The sequence below is a fragment of the Linepithema humile genome, chromosome 1 (assembly GCF_040581485.1).
Source record: "Linepithema humile isolate Giens D197 chromosome 1, Lhum_UNIL_v1.0, whole genome shotgun sequence".
NCBI classification, from domain to species: Eukaryota; Metazoa; Arthropoda; class Insecta; order Hymenoptera; family Formicidae; genus Linepithema; species Linepithema humile.
Genome location: NC_090128.1, coordinates 272,261 through 291,671, shown reverse-complemented (window position 1 = coordinate 291,671; position 19,411 = coordinate 272,261). Strand labels below are relative to the sequence as shown.

Sequence of the window (19,411 nt, the reverse complement as noted above, 5' to 3'; positions counted from 1 at the left end):
TCACATGATCCACTTTGGTTGCTACCAAGATCAGAATCGGAGCTGACCGGCGTTAAAATTAGCCCTCTACTTTTAGAAGTTTATAATTATTAAGTATATCCCTTGTTGGAAATTCAAACAGGACAACTTATTTAAACAAATAATTTTGTTTAAATTAATTTTATATTTTATAATTTTATTCAAATGAAAGATAGACACAATTCTTAGAAATTAATAACTGAAAATGGTTGATAAGTTTCCTGATAAAAACGAATTGCCATTTTATTGTCACAAAACTAACCTAAATTTATTGAGCCACTTATGCTTATTCTGTTCGCTTGGTTCGACTTGGCTTGGTGATATCGCTTCGCGCAACAGAATATTATGTCGAATAAACATTTATTTCTCAAATCCGGATTTCCGCGAGCACCTTTTGGCCTCGGAATTGGACGTTATGTCTGTCAATTACAAAGAATAACTTTAAAATTTTGTAAAAATCACGGTACAAGTAGAGGCGTGAGGTAATCTAACCTATATTTATGTGAAAATAGTCCGTACGTAAACAATGCAAAAAAAATATTAAAACAGTATTTAATTTTTTTTACAGAAATTTCATAGAACATGATTTGATTAACTATGCAAAAGAAAATCCAGGAATAGTTGTATATGTTAAACCAAGAAGGCACAGGCATCCAGTTATTGTTGGCGAATATTGTAGGTTTCCAATATTTCTATTTCGTGTCCCATAAACAAGTTGCATGGTATTTTACTACTAGAAAAATTCGAAAAGTAAAGTGCATAAAAGAAAACAGTTTAAAAAAGAAAATAAAAATTTTATTTTAATCCTTTTTTAATACACATCAAACAGAAGCTCATTGCTTGCTTATTTTTCTATATACTTATATATACATTCACCAAAATAGGTTTAAGCATCTGTCCCAACATGACATTAGCTGCAAAATATTTGCTACATAAAAATATTTATATCCAGCTAATTCCATCTCTCTTTTCCCACTTCTTTGTCATGCAATTTATTTTTCTGAAAGATTTAATCTTCTAAACTGATGAAAGTGTAATTCAAGTTTACATCTGATGAAGTGAAAAATAAGACCATAAGCTAGCTGAATAGGCTGAAAAATGCTATACAATCATCATTTTGCAGCTAGTATTGCACTGTGACAAAAGCTTGAAATTACTCAATAATCACATAAAAAAATAATTAAGAAATAAACTTGGTGTATATAACAGTGACATGAAAGAAATTAGAGAATAGAATTTAAATTTGCTTTTTCAAGTATCATCTTATTTTTGGAACTTGCCAATAATACTATGTTGCAACTACTTTAACTTTTATGAACACAATGCTGATATATATATTTTATTCACAGTAAATGGCGGTAGACAGTGGATGAATGTTGCCAATTATACTCGAGAAGATATCATAAAATGGATGGAGTTGTTGCGTACACAAATTCATGACAGTCCTTCGTTAAGATTGCGTAAACTATGGCATACAGACTTTCCATCAATCCAAGGGCCCTGGACACCATTTACATTTAGAAATGCAATATTGAATCTAGCACAATTTCCTAATGTAATTATGCTTTACTTAAAAATGTTGTATAGTCTTTTTTATTAAGCCAATATTATATATATATATATATGTCTTAATAAAATATTTTTGATATTTTACTTACAGAAGGAGCTTGGTGCAGCTATTAAACTTGAGCCTACAGCAACGGAGCAACTCATTGAATTATTCAAAGCTCAGCAGATTAAAACTGAAAATAAGACAGATAGTGCTACAGATGTTCAGCAAGATTCTGACTATGTTCAGAAGATATAATTTTCAATGCCATTGTGAATAATTCCTCCATCTTCAATTTATGCTGTACATATATAGTATAAAAGGTAATGTCATTTATTTCATAAATATATATATCCAATATATAATAAAAAATGATTTTTTAGCGTTATTATCAGCGTTAGTATCAGATACATCGTACAACATATAATATTCCATAAGTCATTCCTTTCCCATTGTAAATTACATATAATTACAAATAAAAGTTAAAACTATAAATCATCATTATAGATTTTCCTCATTTCTAAATTAATGAATTAATAAAAACTAAAATTTATCTGTGACTTATCTTTAAGTCTAATTAAAATATAACATTTTAAATAGAAACAAGAGGTAAAAGAACCTCATTAGAATAGAATTTTTTATCATAACTTCACAAAATACTTTTATCATTAAAACTTCACAGAGTATATCTATAAGATGTATAATACTAAAAGATATATTTAAGAGAGTACACAATCTTCGTCCGAATTCTTCTTTTCATGGTGTTTATATTTCTGCGTGTGTTGAAACTGCGATGCATTTGTACTTCTTGGAATACTTTTAAAAGTATTGTTTGATCTGTGAGGAGTATTTGCATGCATTGTTGTCTGTAAAAGGAAAAGATTTATTTATTTTATGTACGATATTACATTCACATTTTATTATGAAGCATTAATGTCTGCATACATGATAAATCTTTTCACACTTGTTGGATGAATCGGTGGCCATTCTGGCACTGGCTCCTTTTACATCGGTGGTCATTCTAGCACTGGCTCCTTTTACATCCGAATAATTATATTCTGTAATGAATAATCGCTATCCTTTTATCACTATGCACTTATGTCGTACATTCATAAATTGTTCTTTTATATTTTGTTGTACATAAATAATTGACGAAAATACGCACGTGTATCGCTAGACAAAAATGCTGGTTGATTTGTAGTATTATTATGTCGTAAATTTGAACTTGTACTAGGCGCATTTAACATTACAAAGTCAGAAGTAATGTCACTGTTGAAAGATGAATTTGCAGCACCGCAAGATGTTTTCGGAATATCTGGAAGACTGGTCTAGAAAACGTTGTCTTAATGAAAATGTGAATCATCTTTTATTTTACTCTATCAGAAATATATCATGCAAATAGAATCTATTTCAATACATAGTAAGCTATAATTCAGGCATTTTTAAGAGCAAGTACCATTTTATTTATTGAATCCATAGCTTCGTAATCTGCTTGATTATTCCATTTGTTATTATTCTACAACATAAAATTATCTCTATGACATTCAATGTTAAAGTTCTTTTTATCTGTATTTTCATTCGTAAAGTTTTGTTTCTAAAAACTATATATATATTTTTTTATTTCTATTTGTCTCCTAAATGAAAACTTTTTATACCTCAGTAAGGAAATAAACTGCTTTTTCTTAATTTTTAGCTTTTAGTACAACGTAGTGACACTAAGGGAATACCTTATGCGTATTTTGTTGCATGTAAATAGAATAAGATTTCATAAATTTTATTTGTTTATTATATGATCAATTAATACATACAAAATATTTTTTAAATTTAAATCTATTTTGTGTATGTGTATATTAAAAATTATAATACTTATAGTATACACATATAGAGGGAAATATGAATAGCGTTGCTATTTTCGTTATTATTTTTTTTTTAGATTGTTTACCTTTGATACAGGTTTCAGTTTTGCCATTGCATCCAGTAAATTTTTATTCACCTATAATTTTGAATCATAATATAAATAGGCATAAAAATATATTTTAGTGATAAAAACATGATATCTTTAATGTTTTTGAACAAATGAATGATTTTATGTTACAAAACAGTACTGTATTACCTTGTCGTCATCTGCTTTAGAATTATTTTTAGGACCCTTACAACAATGAGTAAAGTGATTTGTGTCGCCACATTTTGTACACTTTGATCCCCAAGCGGGACATTTTCCTTGTGGATGCATAGTGCTGCATCTCCAACAACCTTTCTTTATATTAGTAACATCTTTCTTTATATTAGTAACATCTTTCTTTATATTATTATCCACTTGCTTTGATGGTGTAGGATTTTCAGATTGCATTTTATTTTCTTTAGTAATCTGTTTCATCTTTTCAGTGTTGATATTATAATCATTGTAAATCATCACCAGCTTCTGTAGATCTAAATTGTCTACTTCAAAAAATTTTTTACGAAGTATTTTGTCATGTGTATCAAGCATAATTTTGTCTCGTATGATGCTATCTGTCATGTCGTTGAAATTGCAAGTTTTAGCCTTCTCCTGTAAAAAACAAGATTTGTAATGTATATATAATACTTGGGAAAATTATCACAAATACAACATACTTTTAAGATATTTATATACTGTTCAATAGATTCATTCTGTTTCTTTGCTCTGGTAAAAAAATTATATCGTTCAATCACTTCTTTTTTTGGTGGATTAAAATAGTTTTCAAGTTTTGTAATCAATATCTCCATGTCATCTTTATCTTGTGGATTATCAAAAGACATAGCTTGTATGGCATCAATGCCAACTTTTCCAATTCGATTTTTTAAGAGATTTGCACGGAGTTCATTCGGTTTATCGATGTATCCGGTTACTTTCATAAATATAATGAAATCTTCCTTCCAGCTTTGCCAATTTCTGGCCATGTCACCATCCTTTGTTAAAGGTTCAGGAGCACGTGCATGTGCTTCCATGACGGAGGTAAAGCTTACTAAAAAAAATTTTTTTTTAATTACTGCTTTTTTTGTATATTGAACAAAACACTCTTTGTGTGTTTAAAATTTAAACAACTGCTTATTGTAGTATATTTTCCACAAAATGCAAAAAATTGTACACATCTTGAAAAAATTTAATATATCTTGAATATTTTTTAAAACTGCATTTGTTTTAATTTATTTACAGATTTGTGTCAACACAGTACAAATAGAAAATGCAAAAAATTATGTTATATCATACAATTTTCCTATATATAGAATGTAAATTAAACGTTTGCCAGATTTTAGGAATGAACGAATTAACATAATTAAGTTTGTACTTATAGTTTTAAAACATTTTGTTTAATATTTCATTACATATAGAATATCTGATCAACAGAAAAGATAATGCTTGAGAGAAATAAAAAAAATATAGAAAAATTTACAACAAAGTTTAATTGATATAATTTCATGACACAAAAATTACACACACACAAAATGAATAGGAATTGAAGAGGCATTGAGAATAAACAAATTAACTCAGTCCTTATAAGAAGTTCTTATAAGAAAAGAAGCTTATGATTATTTTACTTCTGTTATAACTAGCTGTTCATAACTAGCAAAATTGTGTAATTAATTAATCATTGATAATAAGTAGATCTATTAATATAACAATATTAATATTTTAACTCTATGATTATGTTTAACAAAGATGATTATTGATATTCATTATTAAAAATTATAATAGCATAAATTATACTTCTTATATATATATATATATATATATATATATATATATTTTTTTTTTTTTTTTTCCCCCATTATCCAAATTTGGCTCTAAGTTAGAATACAATTGTACTTTTAAGTTATATTGTTTAACCATATAATTTATTTTTTTCTATACATACATAATATTTATGCATTTGAAAGTATGATAAAACAGTTTGATAAATTTTAACATACATTTTTTAACTATAATTGTTACGAAGTTTATAGGCCATATGTGATCTCAAATATTACATATTAATATAATGCGATTCATTACATGCTACGTCATCAAAATGTGTAGAACGATTTTGCCGATTTTCTCGATATTACGTGTAAAGTTACATTTATAATATACGTACCTGACTGTTAAAAATGCGTTTAAAAATAAGATTTTATATTTTCTCAATATAAAGTTGTGCTTTGCAGATATCTTGGGTGTGGCAATACTCTTCGTTTTAACATTCGCGTACCATTATCCGCTATCATCTGACATCATCACTGCTATGGACGCTGTGGATATGTGATAGCAGTGATCAGTGATGCAAACTCGAGCCGGCCAGCACCAGGGCTCTGTGGTAGGGGAAGCATGCAACAAGCGAGAATTGCTTACGTCACACGTACGTGTGCAGCAAATTGTGTAAGCAATTCTCGCTTGTGTGCATGCTTCCCCTACCACGGAGCCCTGGTGCTGGCCGGCTCGAGTTTGCATCACTGTGTGATAGCATCATCAGTTCGGTGTATGTATGTATATCGTTATATACACAATCGGTATTTTCCATTGAGCTATATAACATACTGGAGAGCGCCTTGAAGGAGCGGGGCTGGTTCTACTGGACAAAAGAGAGAGCTATATATTGCCGGGGGACGTCTGCTTCTTCGCAACGTTTTTGATTGACCAGCGATGTTTATCTGTATTGTAAAGCCCGAATTATAAACATTCTCCGAGAAATTCCATCTCTTTGAAAACAATTTTTAACCATAATTAAGAGATCTATGAAAATTTATATGAATAATATATAATGTTATTACTATGATAACTTTGGCTCTTATGAGAAGGCGCTCTCCAGTATGTTATATAGCTCAATGGTATTCCCCCGCAGCCATTATGCGTACGCATTTATGTGCAAGCAAACACACATGAGCAGTAATACACTTTGATATAAATTAGGGATGCACCGGATAGTGATTTTACCGGATAGCCGGATATAGGATAAACGTATACTCTCGCGACCGGATACCGGATAATCCGGCTGGACACTATTTTTTCGGATAAACCGGATATTATCCGGCAGAAACATTCCAATATTAAAAAAATGGAGTTAATTATCAATTAAATAAAGAAAAGAAAATATTGTTATTTACTTTAAAATAATATTTTATTGTCAATTCTCTTGATTGTTAAACAGTTATTAAAAATAAAAATTAAATATTTAAATTTTTCATTATAAAAATTAGCATTTCTGCATTGTCTGGATGTAATTTATTTCGATGGTCTGTGTAAACGTTCCCTGCGGAACTAAATAGTCTTTCTGAATTTACTAAAGAAGGTGGAGCACTTAAATATTTCAAAACAAGATTTTTTTAATTTGGAAATTTAGAATGATGTTTTTTCCATCACGATATGGGATTGTCTGTCCTTTTTGTTAGCAGTAATACTAAATATTTCTTGAGTTCAGTTTGATATATTTGCCTTTTTTTCTTAGATCTGTCACTAAGTTTTCTTTGAAATTCAACTTGTCCATTAGCTATTTCTTCGGTAATACTCGCATTAGTCGCATTTGGATTTTTGGTATCCGGCCAGATAAAAGAAAATATCCGGCTATCCAGTATTATTCGGCAGAGGCCGGATAATACAGGATAACCGGATACATATCCGGTATCCGGTGCATCCCTAATATAAATATAATTAGAGCACTAAAGATGTAGGTATTCTACCGTCTGCTCTGGTCTCCGCCATTTCTGTTCCATTCCCCCACTCCTTGCTCTCACGCCTCTGTCACTGAGCTGACAAGTTTATGATAATTAGGTTATGGTTTCTAAGCTGCTCGAACTCTGTGTTTACGTGTATTTTGATTATCCGAATGTGAACAAAAAGAGAGTCTTGGACACCAACCAAATCATCGTGCCTCTGTGAAGTAAGTTTATTCTCTTAAATTTCTAATTTACGTATTTTTTCTGTTTGTTTAGAATCATGGATCGTTTTTTTAAGTGTAGTTTAGATTTGTCATCGTTTGAAATGACATAAATATGAATAACTGTAATCAATAAGGACATTTATCTTATAAGCAGTTTTTTTATTTCATTAACATTTTGAAGAATTACAGTTTGAGATTGCAGATAATTGGCGAAAATTAAAACCAAACGCCATACCAACACTTTTCGATATACCTGATCTACCTGCAATTAATAAAAATGAAACAGATGAACCAAATACAAATGCCATTGCTGAGAAAGACGTAAATTTTTTCATTAATCTTATGTTTATATTTAATCACTCGTACGATGTGTACAAGAGTATTAGTCACGCCCATAAATATAATAATAAATAAATGAATAAATAAACCAACAAATTAATACATGTCATTTCTTTTATCTTACTGTAATGTATCATAGAAACTTACGTCTTTCTCAGCAGTGGCATTTGTATTTGGTTCATCTGTTTCATTTTTATTCATTGCAGGTGAATCAGGTATATCGAAAAGTGTTGGTATGGCGTTTGATTTTAATTTTCGCCAATTATCTGCTCGATCAATCTCAAACTGTGATTCTTCAAAATGTTTCTGAAATAAAAAAATTGCTTATAAGATAAATGTCTTTATTGATTACAGTTATTCATATTTATGTAATTTCAAACGATGACAAATCTAAACTACACTTAAAAAAACGATCCATGATCCTAAACAAACAGAAAAAGCTACGTAAATTGGAAATTTAAGAGAATAAACTTACTTCACAGAGGCGCGAATATTTGGTTGGTGTCCAAGACTCTCTGCGGAGATTACGTATCCATTGCTGTCGACGAATATCATCCACAGGAAATGCAAATACTCGAACACCTTTTTCTGTTCTATTGGTACAATTGACCGCAACGCAGCAAGGCATTTATCTTTTTTTTTGTTCACAGTCGGATACACGCAAATACAGAGTTCGAGCAGCTTAGAAACCATAACCTAATCATCATAAACTTGTCAGCTTAGCGATAGAGGCGAGAGGGCAAGGAGTGGGGAAACGGAACAGAAATGGCGGAGACCAGAGCAGACGGTAGAATACTCACGTTTATAGTGCCTTAATATAACTAAAAGTAAAAAAAAATAATACTCTGTTACTGTGTTATTTACGGAATTTTAAGAGAGAAACTAATAGCGTTTTTAACTAAATAAATTTTGAAATAATCGATCTGTGAAGATCAATCGCTCTCAAATTAATAAAAAACGTTATAAATAAATATCAAATAGCTTAACAATGATATTACTAATAATTTTTAAACGTTATAAGTTTTCATTTTGAACATGAATTCATAGAGAAGGATCTACGGCACCCAATCTGTATAAGCTAAGAGCTAAGTAATATTTTTTTGTAACGAGAGTGTAGCGTTAAGTTATATCCAGGCAAACATGCATAATACATAAGCATATAGTACAAGTTTATGTGGATATACTCTTAGGCCATAGAACATACAGAGACGAGAGATTCGACCAACAGAATTTGTCCATAAGGAGCCTACATCAAGCTTCTAATTGGTTACGCGGTTATGCATTACGCGAAAAATATGTACATGGAACCTTACCTTTAGTCGAACTTCTCATCTCCGCACAATCTATGCCACAATGTTCTATGTCTAACGTCACAAGAGATACAGCTAATCTGCTGTCCTTTTCATCCATTTTCGTCATCCCGCGCCTTGAGAATTACGACATATTTAAACATACTTCAGTATATATACAGTTCAGTAGTAGCGTTAAATATGCGTAACCTCTAAATTTGTAAGATTTTTTTATAGTGACCATTCGAGTAATTCGAGTACCATGAAGTTGATCGAAACGATGTGACTAAACGAGCAAGCTTTACTTCCATTTTGCCTTCTTTGTCAAGTTTCGTTCTCCCTCTCTTTCTCTCTCTCTCTCTTTTTCTGCCTTTTTTTTGCTTGCCTTCCTCTCTACCTGTCCTTTCCTATCACACGTCTTACTTCTCCGATGAAAACGAGCCAGGATCTATACGCTAGCGTTTGGTGGCGTGCTGGCGACACAATTGGAACGATGCGGCGTAGTCGGCGTAGTCTCGTACGTGTTGCGTTCGCTCGTGGTTCATTCGCGTGGTTTTGGAGCAACACGAGCAACGTGATCGGTGGTTCGTCGATGTGATGACGTCAGATCACGAAGCATAGGCCGAGAACGCGAGTTTAAAGCCGAGTAGGGCGTGAAATCGTACGTTCTTTCGTCGTCGGATGGAAGTATGTGCAAATAACGACGCGCGCGTCCGTTTTATCCATAAAACAATTATGTTCGGTGCTGTTTTAACGTGATTGTGACAGTGAATAGTGTACCATGTTCCGCTGCATTCCAATTTTTAAAGGGTGTAACAGGCAGGTGGAATACGTTGACAAGCGTCATTGCTCTCTGCCGTGCGTCCCTGATGACATCCTGCGATACTCCAGGAGTTTGGAGGAGCTGCTACTAGACGCAAATCATATCCGTGATCTGCCAAAAGTGAGTATCGTGCTGTACTAAAAACTTTACTAATTTCTGTTTTTGTTCCCACCTTATCTTTTTTTTTACTCGTGTACCGTTGTAATTATAAAGTAGTATATGATATGACAAAGAGTGTAACGCGATGTAACGCGAAAGAAACATTTTTACATTCTTGCTTATCTTTTTCTTCTTTTTTATCTCTTTACCGCAAAGTTAATATGCTCATCAATGTCGTGTTTGTTTCAGAATTTCTTCCGACTTCAGAGGCTACGAAAACTTGGTTTGAGCGACAATGAAATACACCGTTTGCCGCCGGATATTCAGAATTTCGAAAATCTCGTGGAGCTGGATGTGTCCAGAAATGGTGAGTAATGTATTCCTACGATTTTGACCGTGATAAATTTGTGCGATGGTGTGTTGCGTTTGTACAAAAAATAAGTGTATTGATGCGTAAACACTGTCCAGGAATTCGAGTGATTAATCTCATTAAGATGGATTGAACTTGTTACGTTCCGTACATTCCGATACTGTCCTCTTTTCTTATTACCATGCGACTTTTTATTTGATGCCCGTGAATTCGAAGAGATGGGGAAAACCGATGATGGTTGTCTGAAGCAGAAAGAGAAGCGTCATGTAATAACGCGCTTAAAAGGTGATTTAAAAATGAATGTGAAGTAAAACGCATAATTTTTATCCGGCCGATTTCATCTACGAAAGCGAAGCTATTTCGAAAAAATTCACGACGTACTTAAACTTGGATACTGCAATCGTTAGGCGAGCGCTAACGAGACACGTATAACGGTATATTTTTTTTTCGCTTCCTCTCATCGTTGCTTCCATCGTAGCGCGTCACCATGCCACCGACGCCGCATCGCACCGAGCTGAGCCGAGCCGAGCCGAGGTATGCCGCCCCGCCTGTCACTGGTGCCTATCATAAATATTTCTGCCTACAGCGTATCGTTTTTCTTTTTCTCGTCCTACCTGTTGCAACACGTCTCATTTGTCAAAAAGAACCGGGTGACAAGCAGCTTGATATCAGAATTTTTCTATATATATATATATATATTTATTTATTTATTTATTTATTTATTTATTTATACTTCGTCGAGTTGACATTTTTGGGTCACGCTAGGTGTGTAGAAATGTCAATTTGTTACATGGTGTGCGCGTATAGACATGGACAGGTGAAGAGGAATGGCGGGGGAGAGGAGCTGAAAGAACGTTCATATATAATTGCAATTAAGAAAGTCAAATATAATAATTATTCTGGGAACTATACAATCGGGTGCATGAATGGTGTCTGCTGGTATGTCTGAAAAATAACAAGATTGAACACTGTATTAATTGAAATACTTGATCGCATTCGTAATAAAAATCGTTTACTTTATTCCAAGTATATTCCTTTTGCATTAATATAGCATCAATCAATCAATCAATTAATTAATCGATGCATGACTATTTCTGGAGATCTGCTTTCGGAATTGTCTCGAAGATTTTTGTCACGGTTGTTTGAACGAAACGTCATTCTAGAGTTTCTTTCATCAGAATTTTCAATTTTGAAAATGAAATGTACTCGTAAGGTTGTCGATTTATTCTTTAGATTTTTTATTTAAAAAAATGTAAAATTAGTTAACATCTATTAAAAAATGTCAATAATGCAGAAAAATTCTATAAACTGTATTAATTTTTATAAATATATAATTGATCAATTTAAAAATGGAAGAACAAATGTGTCATTGAAGAATCTTACTGACAAACAATGCCACAAAGAGTGCACGATTCATACTTCTATAGGTATTGTTTAGATATTCTTTGCATATTGTTTATTGTTATCAATTTTTTTTCATATTTTTTGAGAATACATACATTCTTGAATATATTTCATTTAATTTTATACTTCAAAGGAAAAATCTAATGATGTTTTATCAATGTGCATTCTTCCAGTGGACTTTTATAAATGACATGATAGCTATATTAGCTATTATTACAGCAAAAAATAATTTTGAATTTAAAATTGTGTATTATAGAAAAAACTGGCTATACATAAAAGTATTGTTTTAATGTATTTTATAATAATACAAAAAGAATATACAATACAGAAAAATTTGATACTGCTATACTAAAAATATTATCACAATGTTAACTAATATTTTATACTAATAATTTATGAGTGCTATTGTATATTATGTAATATAATGTCACATTAGTAATATGTAAACTGAGATAAACGCAAAACATACTCTAATAATTAGTAATGATAAATACATGTATCGAGACTACATAATAATTATATACCGTTAAATTAAACTAATTATTATCTGTGTTTATTGTTCGAGAATATTTACGATTTAATAGCGTTAATATTTCTGTTACGATTTTTAGTATACATTTTTTTATTAATAAATATAATAAAATATGTATGAGAAAACAATTCTTTTGCGTATAACAACAGTTTTTTCTACGGGAAAGAATTGTACTATTTATTTTTTGCTTTAACGTTTAGTTTATTGTTTTAATTAAAACAATACTGTTTTATATGTGTACAATAATTCTTTCAATAGATGAATATGTTTGCTTCTCATTTTCAATTGGCATCAGTTTTTCATATATTATTTCTTTTGTATATATATATATATATATATATATATATATATATATATGTACAGCAGTTTTTTCTACAAGCATGTGCAAAAGTTATGTACATCATATATACATATGTATATATCAATTGTTATAAACAGAGCAAAGTAGAATCCATCAGTATCCTCGTCGAGTTTTAACAAAATACGATGGTATTCTTTGCCATTCTTATCAAATGATAAGTAAAAATATATTATTTGAAACATTTTCAATGTTTTAATGTTTCACAACGATGTATGCCTTTATTCTTTCTCATTTCATGAAATCTTCCACGACAAAAATGTTTACATTCAAACATTGGTGATGTGAAAAATGTTTTCCAGCTACAAGTTTTGAAAGATAGACACATATTATACGACACTAAATTATTTACATTTTATTATTTAATTATTTTTATCCTTTTAATTTAAATTTACCTTGAAATACAAGGCGCCAAATATTCGTCTATATAGGCAGCATTCTGAAGAAAGATTTTCATACTAGATTATTTTCCTCAATGATTGGTTGACCGAGAAAGCACAACAGTATATTGACAAGCAGCATGGTTGATCACACAGTCGTTACATATTTTTAGGTTGCTCAAGCACGTTCAATATGACATAAAGCAACGATGTTTTTTTATTTTTTATTATCACAAGTTGACATATTGAATGATTCAATACAAGAATAATTGTATCCTCTCGAAAACTCTTGAGTGTATAAAGTTAACACCTCGACATATATTACACAGACAAAGTACACATTTTTGGGATATTCTGATTAGAAAAGGAATGTTTGGCGGAATTTGACACAATCTCTTAACCTTAGGACATTTATCTAAAAATCTTTATGGACATAAATTTTCAAACAAATTAAGTGTGTAAGAGTATCTCACAGCATATTTGGAAAAAAATATATTAATATTACATTAGAATGATAATAATCGTTGAGATTATACGTGTAATTATTATATAACTATAAAGTATCACATCGTTTGCAACATATTGTTTCCATAATAGTAGTTGGATGCTACGTGCGTGCACGATTGCGTCGTGTGTCACGCGCGGTATGCTGCTATCAATGTGGTATTTGCGATCTATTATGCATTGAAATATGTGTGCGTTACGTAGTTGGTTCCTTTTACAATTAGAACAATATAGTTGCACATACATCCATTCGCACTAACTCATCCGAAATCGCTCATTATAAAATAAGCGCGCGATGAATAGCTTACACGATGTTAACATGCAACGCAATAGGACTTGATCACTCGAAAGCGTAAAAGACGAGTGGGTTGCGTAATCGCAAGGTTTCAGATCAAGAAGATTGCCACTTGATTGAGATAGCCAGTACGCGTGTTTATATTATAATTTAATCACACATGGGCCGAGTTGCTCCTTTAACTTTCCTTAACTTTATGTTTTTTTGTTGCACACATGCATTTTTTATGACTTATATTATTTTTCTTCATATTGAATCGATTGAACTTGGTAACTTTACAGAAAAGTTCAGGGCTGCTTGTGAGTAATATAATTAACCGTTCTATAATTACAATTTGTGCCTAATTGTAATTTATATTTACTATTTATATTAAATAGACAGATATGGTTTTTATTCCCTAGGAATTACAATAATATTACCGCTCACTGACATGCAATAAAGTAATGCAGTCTATCGTCACACCTTTTCTGAGGTAAATTACAAAGGCCGAGGGTGGACGTTTTGTGCTATTTATAATGTTTATTGCGGTTGCAACAAAAGGGGCGGTCGACTAACCGTTATGCCATGGCATCTGAAAATTGACGGTGTTTGCATGGAAAAAGATCGTAATATACATATGTATAAGGCTGCCCCTGAATCTCTGTTGCATCTCCATTTACCCGTAAATTTTGTCAATGCGATATGTGATGGAATCGACTTTTTCCGATCCTTTTTTTTTTTATAAGATGAATCTACCGCAGGTCAACATTCAATTTGGCAAGCCTTTCATTCTCAAATTTATGCTAAATTGGTTTTGATAACAAAATATATATCAACAAAATTATATTGCATTAATAGAATCTTGATTTCTCAATTCTTAAGAAATAAAAACACCTATTACAAAAAATTATATTTTATTACTAAAAATGATTTTTACGAGAAAAACAATTAAATTTATGTAAAGAAGATTGAATATTTGTCGATTGATTGATATATTTGTCGAAAAATCTCGAGATTTATATAAAAAGTAATAAACAGGATGTATTAATTAAAATTATTGAAATCTTTACGATATTATTAGACATCGATATATTTGTTTATTACTACAATTGACGATTTTGACAATAGCAATATTTTCCTAATACAAAGCCAATTTTTAACAAATTATAATCTGGCTTTTTTTTAACATTTTTCTCATTACTCTGTTCAGTTCATGACTTTTCAAATTTATTTCATTACATGTGAAATGAACTTGAATTTAATGTTGTATCTATCTTTCAAAACTTATAGCTGGAACCTATATTTTTTATAATCGTCAATGCTTGAATGTAAATGCTTTGAAAACTCAATCGTACGAGTATGTTTTTTAAATTCCTTCAATAACATATCTTGTAAATTCATAAAATGTATAAATTTACTGTTTGACTTGATCTAGCAGTGTGATGCCTTGCAAATTTCATTGATTTATAATGATAATTTAATTTTCAAGTATCAATTTCCATTGGCACACATAGAAAAGAGTTTTTATTGCTTTATTAAAAATATTTTCTCTCTCTCTCTCTCTCTCTCTCTCTCTCTCTCTCTCTCTTCCTTTATATTTTTCGAATGTGAAAATCTGAAAATGTTTCATATAAAATCTATCGTTGAAATTTGATTATTTTCTTTTATATAAATTAGTTGTGGTAAAATAAAGCGTTTTCATTTTTTAACGATTACGGGGTTGAGTAATCTTTCAGCCAATTAAAGAGTTATTTGAATAGCTCTTTATTTTTTAGCAATAGTCATTAAGCGAAAATATCCAAATATGACACATGCGTTTTACCAGAAAATGTCTAATACAGAATGTAATGATGCCGTGTGTACACGAACATATTTCAGAATCTTTCACAGCTATTTGTCCCTTTTAATCACGCATCCGTGAAAATATCAATTTCAAACCGCCATTTCATTATAACGGATAATTAAAATGTGTGACATTGCATTCCGATCTCTTGATATTTTCTTTCATTATTAATTTCTCACATATTTACATTATTTTACAGATATACCGGACATTCCTGAGAACATCAAGAATCTACAGGCATTACAGGTGGCCGATTTCAGTAGTAATCCTATTCCAAGGTCAGTCAATTTTCTTATCTTTCAGCTATTTCCTAATCCAAACATCATTTTACAGTATATATTTATTGTTATCTTGTTTTCGACTCATTTAATATGTGTGTATTCTACATTATATCCGGACGTAGTACCAAGTACTAATTGTAATTTGAATTTGATCTTTGTCAAGTAAACTTTAATCTTTGTTATATTTTTAATAATAATTAACTTTTAAATGTTTGGTCAACATTTACTTTAGAAATTTTTGTCTATTATTTCAGGCTTCCAGCAGGATTCGTACAGTTAAGGAATTTAACTGTACTTGGACTTAACGATATGTCTCTTACAAACTTGCCACCTGATTTTGGAAGGTAATATTGAAGTAAACTTTAAAGCTACAGTATTTAGGTATTGTTATGTAATTTTTACCGTTATTTCGTAAATTACTGGAAATGTGCCTTTTTCTTGCAGTTTGGAAGCATTGCAATCATTGGAATTAAGGGAGAATTTGCTCAAATCCTTGCCTGAATCGTTATCCCAACTTCTCAAACTCGAGCGGTTGGATCTTGGTGATAATGAGATTGAGGAATTAGTAAGTTTTATAATGAAATGTATGAAAATTGCAAGTGCATAAAAGTAATTATATTTTTACGAAAAAAATATTCTCTTGAATGAATTATATGTCATATTATTGTTTTTTATGCAGGAGCTTTTATTTGTACAATTTTAGTCAAAAACTTTAGTTATAAATTAAATTGAAGAAAAGGAAATTTTTTACTTAATTATCTTATATTAATTTTTCTTATCTATTTTTTGATAGCCTGCACACATAGGAAGATTACCAGCGCTACAGGAATTGTGGCTTGACCATAATCAATTGCAACACTTGCCACCTGAAATTGGTGAACTCAAAACACTGGCATGCTTGGACGTTTCGGAAAATCGTTTAGAGGATCTCCCTGACGAAATTGGCGGTCTCCAATCATTAACGGATTTGCATCTGTCACAGAATGTTATCGAAAAATTACCCGATGGACTTGGCGAGTTGAAGAAGTTAACTATTCTCAAAGTAGACCAAAATAGACTTTCTACTCTAAATTCAAATATAGGAAGGTGGGTGAAAAATATAAGCTTTTATCACGCGTTAATTTACATGAAATGAGGATAAATTATTAGTATATATATATATACATATATTAAGAATAAATTGTAAAAACTCATATGTTGCATGTTTCAGATGCGAGAATTTGCAAGAGCTAATTCTTACGGAGAATTTTCTTTTAGAGTTACCAATTTCTATAGGCAAACTTTATAATTTAAATAATTTGAATGTTGACAGAAACAGCTTGCAATTTCTACCAATAGAAATTGGTAAGATATAATAATTGATAAAATATAATAGGCAACTCTTTACTATTATGTGATATCGAGACGAATTTTATAAGAAAACGATATATCATCGGATAATTGATATTTTTATTTATTTTATTTTATTGATTTCTCGATTATTTCTTGATCTTTTCTTTTTTTACTTTTTTAGGCAACTTGAAAAAATTGGGTGTGTTGTCTTTAAGAGACAATAAATTGCAATATCTTCCAGCCGAAGTGGGGCAGTGCAGTGCCCTTCACGTTCTTGACGTATCTGGAAACAGGTATCCGGTTTTAATAATTTGTAATTGTATCAATGACATCATGGACTCATTGTCATTTTTTTTCTTATTAATTGCAAAAGTAATGTAAAAATTATTTACATCTACGGGAAAGTTATTATATACAAACAATCGATATACAAACAATCTAAAAATAAAACTTTGACTCGTTCACCTTTTATGTCTGATTTTTTGATATTTTTATCTTGGAGTCTCATTATTTATATTTTAATGAATGAATCTGTTACCAAAATAAATGTAGAAAAAGGGCAATGTTTTAGAAAGTTTTTTTAGTTTTAGTTTTACTTTTTGATAAAATAATCGCTTATTGATGTTACTAATAAGTTAGATAATTATATATAATTTTGTTATATAGATTACACTTTCTACCATATTCCTTAATTAACTTGAATCTGAAAGCGGTATGGTTGAGCGAAAACCAGGCGCAACCAATGCTGACGTTCCAAACAGACATTGACGAGGAAACAGGCCAAGAAGTATTAACATGTTTTCTTCTACCACAATTGGAATTCCATTCTGATGGTTGGTAACTAGAATTAATCGGTTTTTTTCATCATTTGTACGTTTATCATCATATACTTGATAATTTTATGCTTTAAATATGTTTTTAATGATTCTCATTTTTTAATATTTATCTATGTGATATGCTCATTCCTTAGATTCAGCTAGGCTGGGAATGTTAGTTGGCATGAGAAATGTTCAAGGTTGTGAAATGCGTGAGCTGACAAGTAGCGATGATGAAGGTTGGCAAGAAAGAGAAGCATCAAGAACGCATTCAGTGAAATTTACCGATGAGCCACCAGAAGCTGACAAAGAGGTATGTTTATCAGATTTCTTTTTAAGATAGATTAATTTGTAACATTATGTTATCTCATTCTCCTTCTCTTATTCTGCAAATAGACTCCATTTATACGTCAAAATACACCACATCCAAAAGAATTAAAAGCTAAAGCGCATAAATTATTTAGCAAGGGAAAAAGTGAAAGTCGATCTGCCTCTACAGATGAACAGGTAAACTTAGCTTACTCTTTTTTTGAATTACATTTAACTTGCTCGAAAAGTCTAAATTGTACATTTTTAATTTCAACAATACTTTTTTTCAGGATGTTTCTCAAACGTTTGGTTTAGATAAACCTGAATCGGAGACACCAGTCAATCTTGTAGATATGTCCCAACCTGATTCCGAACAAGAGAAATATATAGAAAATAGTACTGTACAAAATGATTTTAAAATACCAGCATCTGATGTGGAATCAAATAGCACGGATGTTCAACTGAACAAAGAGATAAATAATGTCCCTGTTCAATATGTCGCAGAACTTCAAGCAGTGAGTAATTTATAGAAATTATTTATTCTAATAAACATGAGCAAAGTTATGTCAACACTATTGTATATATGATTCATCGAACTTTTGAAATGATACATAAGTATACGTGTCCTTAACAATGGCAGTCAGTCTTCAAATGACACAAATATATATGTCACTAATACTTTTAAGATTATCAGTATTTATTTTTGCAGAATGCGAAAACTGAAAATTCTGTTTCGGAATCTAAAGAAATAGATGAAGAAGAAGAAAATGAAGAAAATGAAGATATGCAGAGACACGTTGAATTTAATATCATTGAAGATAACGCAAGTAACGAGGATGCTTATGACGGAAATAAGCCCAACAAACTTCAACGTAGAGATACTCCACATCATTTGAAAAATAAACGTATTAATACGGCAATTGATAAAGACAAAGCTGCTGCTATTATTGCACAGGTTGATATTATGTGTTAATTATTAAATAACAAATATTATATTTATTTGCAACACAATTGTGAAACTA

General features: G+C 30.8%; 3 protein-coding genes across 10 annotated transcripts in view; 2 read left to right on the top strand and 1 right to left on the bottom strand.

Annotated features, from left to right (window-relative positions):
• The first annotated feature begins 29 nt into the window (after window positions 1-29).
• Window positions 30-2,405, top strand: mRpL43 (mitochondrial ribosomal protein L43). Of its 2 annotated transcripts, XR_010888204.1 has the most exons (5): window positions 30-500; window positions 587-693; window positions 1,368-1,573; window positions 1,679-1,890; window positions 1,951-2,405. XR_010888204.1 is itself a non-coding variant. In XM_012370653.2 (4 exons), exons 1-4 carry the CDS (start codon window positions 364-366, stop codon window positions 1,823-1,825), a joined length of 597 nt encoding a protein of 198 aa, XP_012226076.2. In that variant the 5' UTR covers window positions 31-363; the 3' UTR covers window positions 1,826-1,955. The 2 variants fall into 2 exon arrangements, 1 of the variants encoding a protein (XP_012226076.2); XM_012370653.2 differs by having other exon boundaries at window positions 31-500; window positions 1,679-1,955.
• LOC105674390 (uncharacterized) lies at window positions 1,880-7,399 on the bottom strand. The gene is made up of 9 exons (XM_012370645.2): window positions 7,238-7,399; window positions 5,662-5,812; window positions 4,181-4,551; window positions 3,681-4,115; window positions 3,510-3,560; window positions 3,024-3,083; window positions 2,733-2,895; window positions 2,513-2,625; window positions 1,880-2,433 (listed from the first exon to the last, which is right to left on the bottom strand). The coding sequence occupies exons 3-9, from the start codon at window positions 4,532-4,534 to the stop codon at window positions 2,287-2,289; spliced, it is 1,323 nt and encodes a 440-aa protein (XP_012226068.1). The 5' UTR covers window positions 4,535-4,551; window positions 5,662-5,812; window positions 7,238-7,399; the 3' UTR covers window positions 1,880-2,286.
• Window positions 7,400-9,126: 1,727 nt separating this feature from the next.
• The window catches only part of LOC105674387 (protein lap4), a 35,551-nt gene continuing 25,266 nt past the window's right edge, over window positions 9,127-19,411 (top strand). For 5 of the 7 annotated variants that reach the window (XR_010888189.1, XM_067348203.1, XM_012370636.2 and 2 more), the window contains exons 1-13: window positions 9,128-10,008; window positions 10,237-10,354; window positions 15,852-15,930; window positions 16,188-16,277; window positions 16,378-16,498; window positions 16,727-17,019; window positions 17,144-17,277; window positions 17,447-17,558; window positions 17,932-18,098; window positions 18,236-18,393; window positions 18,477-18,587; window positions 18,680-18,904; window positions 19,099-19,344. Coding sequence is in view for 6 of the 7 variants with exons in the window: in XM_067348203.1 (XP_067204304.1) it covers window positions 9,847-10,008; window positions 10,237-10,354; window positions 15,852-15,930; window positions 16,188-16,277; window positions 16,378-16,498; window positions 16,727-17,019; window positions 17,144-17,277; window positions 17,447-17,558; window positions 17,932-18,098; window positions 18,236-18,393; window positions 18,477-18,587; window positions 18,680-18,904; window positions 19,099-19,344 (2,016 nt within the window). In the remaining variant the exon portion in view is untranslated. Of the gene's footprint in view, window positions 10,009-10,236; window positions 10,355-15,851; window positions 15,931-16,187; window positions 16,278-16,377; window positions 16,499-16,726; window positions 17,020-17,143; window positions 17,278-17,446; window positions 17,559-17,931; window positions 18,099-18,235; window positions 18,394-18,476; window positions 18,588-18,679; window positions 18,905-19,098; window positions 19,345-19,411 lie in introns of all 7 variants that reach the window. The other 2 variants (XM_067348201.1, XM_067348204.1) reach the window with 2 other exon arrangements.